Source organism: Lutjanus erythropterus, chromosome 6, assembly GCF_056507025.1.
Source record: "Lutjanus erythropterus isolate fLutEry1 chromosome 6, fLutEry1.hap2, whole genome shotgun sequence".
In the NCBI taxonomy this organism is placed as follows: Eukaryota; Metazoa; Chordata; class Actinopteri; order Lutjaniformes; family Lutjanidae; genus Lutjanus; species Lutjanus erythropterus.
The window spans coordinates 433550-442003 of record NC_139322.1 but is presented as its reverse complement, the minus strand read 5'-3'; the positions used below and the strand labels follow the sequence as shown (position 1 = coordinate 442003).

The 8454-nt window shown below is 46.7% G+C and overlaps 1 protein-coding gene across 1 annotated transcript in view; it reads right to left on the bottom strand.

Moving 5' to 3' along the window:
* Positions 1 to 420: 420 nt before the first annotated feature.
* hdac6 (histone deacetylase 6) overlaps positions 421 to 8454 on the bottom strand; it is a 15040-nt gene continuing 7006 nt past the window's right edge. The window contains exons 15-28 of the mRNA XM_084720125.1: positions 6775 to 6842; positions 6360 to 6507; positions 5909 to 6037; positions 5601 to 5769; positions 4365 to 4570; positions 4090 to 4282; positions 3846 to 3995; positions 3524 to 3701; positions 3304 to 3440; positions 2995 to 3219; positions 2013 to 2150; positions 1782 to 1928; positions 1574 to 1702; positions 421 to 895 (exon numbers count right to left, since the gene is read on the bottom strand). Coding sequence (XP_084576251.1) covers positions 827 to 895; positions 1574 to 1702; positions 1782 to 1928; positions 2013 to 2150; positions 2995 to 3219; positions 3304 to 3440; positions 3524 to 3701; positions 3846 to 3995; positions 4090 to 4282; positions 4365 to 4570; positions 5601 to 5769; positions 5909 to 6037; positions 6360 to 6507; positions 6775 to 6842 — 2086 coding nt within the window. The 3' untranslated portion in view covers positions 421 to 826. The remainder of the gene's footprint in view (positions 896 to 1573; positions 1703 to 1781; positions 1929 to 2012; positions 2151 to 2994; positions 3220 to 3303; positions 3441 to 3523; positions 3702 to 3845; positions 3996 to 4089; positions 4283 to 4364; positions 4571 to 5600; positions 5770 to 5908; positions 6038 to 6359; positions 6508 to 6774; positions 6843 to 8454) is intronic.

Genomic DNA, 8454 nt, shown 5'->3' with positions numbered 1-8454 from the left:
TGAATCGTTGAATCTTTGACTCTTTGAATCGTTGAATCTTTGAATCATTGAATCTTTGACTCTTTGAATCTTTGACTCTTTGAATCGTTGAATCTTTGAATCGTTGAATCTTTGACTCTTTGAATCGTTGAATCTTTTCTGTAGTTTGGAGAAACAAAAATCAACGACAGTGATTTATGTCTTTATACGAGACACACAGTTTGAATTTATGAGACTGTTTCTGCAACAAAACAAAAGAAAAAGCTGCTGGTTTTCTGTGGATTCTTTTATTTTTCTGTGAACAGACTGAAAAATACAAACGAAGAAGAAAACTTTTACAAACTCATTATTGCGCACACACACACACACACACTCCTCCTCCACCTCCTCCTCCACCTCCACCTCCTCCTCCACCTCCACCTCCTCCTCCACCTCCTCCTCCACCTCCACCTCCTCCTCCACCTCCTCCTCTCTGAAGGATTAAACCAAAGCTGCTGCTGGTGATTGGTCACTTTTTCACAGAATTTAACTTACAACCTGCTGCTGATGATGATGAAGATGATGAAGATGATGAAGATGATGAAGAGCACCAATCTGCAGTTAAAAAGTAAAAATAATAAAAACATCACGTCTTGATTTGTTTGATCTTTTTGTTTTTTTTGGCAGCTATGGGACACTGTAGACGTTTCCCACAAAGCACCACTGCTGCTGATGCTGCCGGATGTGGTCTCCATGACAACAGAGTCAACAGTCCAATCAGAGTGAAGGAAGAGAGACAGAACAAGAGAACAGAACAGGAACTTTCAGGTTTTTACAGAGACATCCTCTTCATCTCCTCCTCCTCCTCTCAGCTCCATGGACGGATCTCTTCTCCAAACTTGTTGCAGTGAGACGCGTTTTTAGCTTCAAACAGAATCTGAACAAAGAAAAATGAAACACAATAAGAAAGACAGAGAGGAAATGAAATTTAAAATATGTTTAAGATGAATGATTTAAAATGAGATAAAATATTCCTTTATTTGTCCCACAACAATTTACTGACTTACAGCAACAAAGTGGAGAGAAAACTTCAGAGAACCATCAATAAAAAAACAACAGAAACAGAGAACAGTTCAGCCGAAGTGTGACTGTACGACAAACTTCTGTAGTAGATGGTATCACTTTAATTGTACGCTATATTTAGAATATTTTCACCTCTTCATCTTTCTGTCAGACAGACTTTTCTGACAGGAAACCACCGTTATATCAGACAGATCTCACTCTCGACAAACCAACCAAACTCCATTCATAAAATCAGTGATTTTAGCTCACAGAACACAGGAGGTGTTGGTCTGCTGCTGCCTCATCTGTTAGTGTGTTTGTGTTAGGTTTGGTTTGGTTGGTTTATAGAAAGTCATATTTGTCTTTTATAAGTGGTTTCCTGTCAGAAAAGTCTGTCTGACAGAAAGATAAAGAGGTGAAAATATTCTAAATATAACGAACACTTAAACTGACCTCCATGTGAGTGAGACACGCTCACTGTGCTTCATTCAAACACAGTTAAAATAATGTGAACTGTCCCTTTAAGTGAGCAGGGAGGCGGGGTCAGAGGTACCTGGTTGTGGACGTAGGACTCACACAGGTAACACCACACCGACAGATCACAGAAGCTCAGAACCAGCGGGTGTTCGGACACGACGCCGTGAGTCACCATGTGCTCATTAACATAACGACCACAGAACACCTGAGACGGGAGGACGACAGGTGAGACGTTTATCATCAACAGGTGAGACAGAGCATGTGGTGAAGGTGAGACAGGTCACCTGGTAGCAGGTGAGACAGGTCCAGTTCTCAGCTTCTGAGCCACAGTCCTGACAGGACGCGAAGACATTGATACCTGAGGAGGGGAGGGGCTTAACGGCATCCAGGTGAGGACACCAGGGCAGAGGGTCGACCACATACAGAGTGCCCTGAAGACAGAGAGAGACAGGTAAGTGATGAGGACAGACAGACAGACAGGTTTATTAAGTGATATAAAAATAAGTTTTTCTGACGTCCGTCTGTCCTCCACACAGCAGCTCCAGAGACGTCTGAGGCTTCGACCAACCACACGCTCCCTCTGTCTCTGGCTCCGCCCCCGCTCCACCTGCAGCCCCATCTCCAACCAACTCTGACGCTGCCATGGCAACAGCCTGTGATGGTTAATGAAACAACAAGATAAAATATAAAATACAGAATTTACAGTAAGCTACAAAAAGACCTGATGGAGACGTCTGAACTGTCTCCGTCTGTCCTTCTGTTATAATCCCTCAGCAGAGTAATGAGGACAAATGAGACGTCCACTGAGACAAACAGTAAAAACTGACAAACAATGTTTTTACTGTTTATCAGATTTTAGTTTAAAAAAGTTTTAAAGACTCAAATATCATTTGTAGAGTCTTTCAATAAAAACTCCAACATTTACGTTAAAGTCCACAGTGGACACAGTCCCTGTGAAGTGGACAGGGACAACCTGTTCGGACGCGTGTTCTCTTTGGGTGCGGTGACCCATGAATTTTCAGCAGTGCTCACCTTCACACAGGTGAACCATTAAAGAGGGTTTAGTGTCCATCACAGTCCAACAAACGTCCCTGTTCACACACCTGCTGCTCATCAGCTTCACCTTATATCACCTGTGTTTCTGCCCTCGTGCTCCACCCCCCCGTTCAAACAACAAAACTTTACACTGAATTACCTCTACAGGAAATAAATAAACAAAAATATTACTGTGGCTCCAACATCATTTTTATTTTTAGACGTGAATGAGCTCAAAAATTCACATCAATCAAAGTTCAACTCGGATTCTGATTCTGATTCTGACAGGTGACGTAAACACCTGAGCTGCAGCTGGAAATCTGACAGGATGATGTCACTGTGGTCATGTGATGTATCAACCCTCTGATTGGTCGGATGTTGAGTTATCAGTAGGAATCCTATTCTCAGCTGTTACAGGTGCAAAGGATTGTGGGATATACAGACAGGTGGATTCCTGCTCACCTGAGTCTGCAGCAGCGAGTTCTCTGCTGACTGGCTCTGCTCAGCCGTCCCTCCTCCTGACTCCGCCTTCACCTCACCTTCACAGGCGACCTTCTCCGGGCTGAGGTGGACCTTCGGCCTGGCCCCGCCCACCAGGGTGGACGTGACCGGAGCGTGATTGGCTGAAGTTTGACTGATGTCCAAACTGGCCAATCCCTGTGTGAGCTGCTCCAGACTGGGCTCCGTCTGATTGGACAAAAACAGCTAATAGGAAACATTTCACTCTGTTCTTCAGTCTGATGTCAACATTTAAACTTTGTTTTGTTTTACCGTTGAGTCGTCCTGTCCTGCAGGGGGCAGCGGTGGTCTGTCTGTGCCGCTCTGCTCTGACTTCCTGCCTTTTCCTTTAGAACTACGCTTCCCACGATGCTTCAGGACTGGAAGGGCCTCCAGCACAGACTCTGGGACTGAAAGAGGAGTCAAACAGTTTTTAGTAAAACAAAATAAAACACAATAAACATCATTGGAGTGGAATCAAACAGACACTGACTGTGAATCCTCAGGGACCTCCAGTAGGGGGCGTGGTGTCGGATCACCTCGTTGATCGCCGCCACGGCGCACTGATGAGGAGGGGGGAGGGGCGTCACCAAGGAGGGAGGAGGGTCTCCAAGCAACACGCTGGTGCACATCGCCATGGAGTCAGAGATGGACGTTAGGTTATAACCTCCCTGAGACACACAGACACGTCTCATCAAAATCAAACCAAGGACTAAAGAAAAAGTCACTTCTGATCTCAAAGACTGTGACGACACTTTCACAGCAAAAAAAAATGAGGGAGGGACAATGTGGGAAGATATCCAATCATCTCTCACCTCCAGGATGAGGAGGACACGCCCCCCGGCCAGTGACATCAGCAGGTGTGTGAGGTGGGCGTATCCCTCTGGGGTCACATGATATCCTCCCAGTGGATCCCCACGAGCAGCATCGAAGCCGGCCGACACCAGAACCAGACCGGGGTTAAACTGCACAAAGAGAGAGGATCGACCAATCAGAGAACGGCGTCAGGCCTGATCGATAAGGGGTGTGTGTGTGTGTGTGTGTGTGTGTGTGTGGTACCTCTGTGGCGATCGGCATGATGACATGGTGAAAGGCAGCGAGGTAGTCAGAGTCGCCCATTCGTCCTCCGCTCCAAGCTATGTTGACGTTAAATCCTGCCCCCTTGGACACGCCCACCCTGTCAGGGGCGGCGTCCTCTGAAAATGGGAAGAACATCCCATTGTCATAGCGATGGAGAGAGATGTACAGGACACTGGGGACAGACAGAAACATCATCATTATTTCAGCTTATGTCACATAACCCTCCTCATCCCTGTCCTCCTCCTCTTCCTCACCTGTCATCATCCTCGAACATGTGCTGCGTCCCATTGCCATGGTGAACGTCCCAGTCCAGGATGAGGACTCTGAGCGGTGCATCCTGGGACATTTTTTGGGCGTGACGGGCGGCAAGCGCTGCCGTGTTGAAGAAACAGAAGCCGCAGGCAGAATCTCTCTCTGCGTGGTGACCAGGAGGACGAACGATCGCCACGCCGTTACTCACCTGAGGACACGAGAGGACGAGTCAGGACTGGACAGAACTGGACAGGTGTGTCCGACACTTTGTTTATGACCAAACACCTGCAGGACTACAGACATTCCCATCAGCCTCAGCTGCATTCTGTCTTTACTGATCATTAGCTAATGTTAGCATGCTAAGCTAACATGGTGAGCATGGTAAACACTGTAACTGCTAAACATTAGCATGTTAGCATTGTCAGTGTGCGCATGTTAGCATGCTGATGTTAGCATTTAGCTCAAAGCTGTGCTGTGTCTCCTCGCAGAGCTGCTGCCTGATGGTCTGGTTCTTCAGTTATATCGTCTGGATACTTTGAGTTTCTTTTGTTATAATAAATCACTTAATATTTACTGAATATTGATCTATTGATGACATCATGTGGAGGTTCTAAGCAGTAAGCAGGACGCTGCATTCAAACTGAACTTGTAATTACAACACAGCCGTCATGAATAGAACATCGTGAACTCTGAGCAAATAGAAAACTTCCAGTTTACGATGTTATTAAGGCAACATATGGGAGGCGTTTAAATGCACTCGAAAACACGGGAAACATGGGAAACAGCCCCATTTGAACACACCAAATGTCACACGATGTGATGCTCTGTGATTGGCTGTTTGTCAGTGAAATGCACCCTGGGAGTTGTAGTTGACTTCTCTCCTTAAATTTGGATGTAAACAGATATTTTTTTTCAGGGTTGCAGTTACCAGTTACTTTAGTAATCGAGTATTCTACTGATTATTCCATTGAGTAATCAGATAAGAAATAGTTTTGCTTTATTAACAAGCAATAGTGAAATATACAAAAGAGGAAGTCTGTTACTATAAACAACTAACTAAATTAACACTTTATAATAATATTCAGTAAACTACTGATACTCTACTGTATTACAGTAGTACTTTAATACACACAAGAGATCATTTTACACTTTACAGTATAATAACGAGTGCAAAGTGTAAACAGGTCTCTGTGTGTTACCTGTGTATCCAGGTGTGTCCAGGTGTGTGTGTGTGTTACCTGTCCAGTGAGGATGTTGTCCACAGCGTTGAAGCAGCTTCCAGCAGCCAGCAGAGCTGACTGGAAACTCTGGTTGTTGATATAAATGGAGCGAAATTCTTCTGACAGTTTGTGTAAATCTCTGGGCTTCATCACTGCTGTGGCCTTCATCTGCTCAATGTGCTGCACACTGTACACACACACACACACACACACACACACACACACACACACACACACACACACACATTGATAAAATACATGTGATGTATGTATTTATTTTTGTTTCATGTAATTAATGGATTCCAATATAAAAGTCATTTCCGTACCTGTGACACCTTGACAGCTCCTCCTCTGTTGCTAAGCGCGCTGGTATCCGTTGGCAACGATCAACCAATCCTAGCTGTTGATGTTTGGAGAAGATTTTGGCGATCCTCTGAGGCTGTTCAGGGTGATGTCTGCATGATGTCACAGCGTGAGTCACTGTCACTCTTTAATGGAACTTCTCAGGATTGTATAACCAATAACATCTTGAATTTCATAATATTTTAATAATTTTTAACATCAGTTAACTGTTTCCTCCAACATGTTATGCAGCCGACCACCACTGGGCGGCGCTGCTTCAAAATGCTCCAAATACACACAGTTGTTAAACATCAGTAATTACTAAACTGTTGCCAGTTTTCTTACTTTTAAACCCGTCTTAATTTAAACCTCAGTTTAAAGAGGAACCTTCTCAAACTGTACACACACGTGGTTCTCATGCTACAGGTAACTCACCTGTCCCACATGTTCAGATGCTCCATCATCCTCTCATCATAAACCAGACCTGTTGTCGTGGCAACAGAGGGGGCGGGGCAACTCTGCTGAGCACTCTGCTCATTGTCTGTTGCTCTGATGACTTTGCCCTCAGCCAATGAACTGCCTGCTGCTCAGGAAACAGGAAGGAAACAGGAAGTTTTAAAGAATATTTAAAGAAAATGTTCCAGCTGTTTGTTTGTCTTCATGTCATCTGTGTCCCAGACGATTCATCATCATCATCATCATCATCACATGAACAAACTAAACAACAGTGGCTCCACTTTAGAGCCCAGAGTCTCCCAGAGTCCAGATTACAACATGTTTCTGACAAAAACACTGAAAACAAACTGTCTGCATTTCAAAATAAAGGTCAGCTTTTATTAAAGAGTCTCACCACGAATCTGCAGAGACGCCCAGTGAGGATACAGAGCAGAGACGGTCTGAGAGATGGACTGGAGAGCACTGAGAGACAGACAGGGAGAGAGACAGACAGGGAGAGAGAGACAGGGAGAGAGACAGGGAGAGAGAGAGACAGGGAGAGAGAGAGACAGGGAGAGAGACAGGGAGAGACAGGGAGAGAGAGAGAGAGAGAGAGAGAGAGAGAGAGAGAGAGAGAGACAGGAGAGAGACAGGGAGAGAGAGAGACAGGGAGAGAGAGAGAGAGAGAGAGAGAGAGACAGGGAGAGAGACAGGGAGAGAGAGAGAGAGAGAGAGACAGGGAGAGAGACAGGGAGAGACAGGGAGAGAGAGAGAGAGAGAGAGAGAGACAGGGAGAGAGAGAGAGACAGGGAGCAAGACAGGGAGAGAGACAGGGAGAGAGAGAGAGAGAGAGAGAGAGACAGGGAGCGAGACAGGGAGAGAGACAGGGAGAGAGAGAGACAGGGAGAGAGAGAGAGACAGGGAGAGAGAGAGAGAGAGAGAGAGAGAGAGAGAGAGAGACAGGGAGAAGAGAGAGAGAGAGAGAGAGAGAGAGAGAGAGAGAGAGAGAGAGAGACAGGGAGAGAGAGAGACAGGGAGAGAGAGAGAGAGAGAGAGAGAGAGAGAGAGACAGGGGGAGAGAGAGAGAGAGAGAGAGAGAGAGAGACAGGGAGAGAGAGACAGGGAGAGAGAGAGAGACAGAGAGAGACAGGAGAGAGACAGACAGGGAGAGAGACAGACAGGGGAGAGAGACAGGGAGAGAGACAGGGAGAGAGAGAGAGAGAGAGAGAGAGAGAGAGAGAGAGAGGGAGAGAGAGAGACAGGGAGAGAGAGAGAGAGAGAGAGAGAGAGACGACAGGGAGAGAGACAGGGAGAGAGACAGGGAGAGAGAGAAGAGAGAGAGAGAGAGAGAGAGAGGAGAGAGAGAGAGAGAGACAGGGAGAGACAGGGAGAGACAGAAGAGAGAGACAGGGAGAGAGACAGGGAGAGAGAGAGAGAGAGAGAGAGAGAGAGAGAGAGAGAGAGACGGGGAGAGAGAGAGACAGGGGAGAGAGACGGGGAGAGAGAGAGACAGGAGAGAGAGAGACAGGGAGAGAGAGAGAGAGAGAGAGACGGGAGAGAGAGAGAGAGAGACAGGGAGAGAGAGACAGGGAGAGAGAGAGAGGAGACAGGGAGAGAGAGAAGAGAGAGAGAGGAGAGAGAGAGACAGGGAGAGAGACGGGGAGAGAGAGAGACAGGGAGAGAGAGAGACAGGGGGAGAGAGAGAGAGAGAGAGACAGGGAGAGAGAGAGACAGGGAGAGAGACAGGGAGAGAGAGAGACAGGGAGAGAGAGAGACAGGAGAGGACAGGAGAGAGAGAGAGAGAGAGAGAGAGAGAGAGAGAGACAGGGGAGAGAGAGACAGGGAGAGAGACAGGGAGAGAGAGAGAGAGAGAGAGAGAGAGAAGAGAGAGAGAGACAGGGAGAGAAGGGAGAGAGACAGGGAGAGAGACAGGGAGAGAGAGAGAGAGAGAGAGAGAGAGAGAGAAGGAGAGAGAGAGAGAGAGACAGGGAGAGACAGGGAGAGACAGGGAGAGAGAGACAGGGAGAGAGACAGGGAGAGAGAGAGAGAGAGAGAGAGAGAGAGAGAGAGAGACGGAGAGAGAGAGACAGGGAGA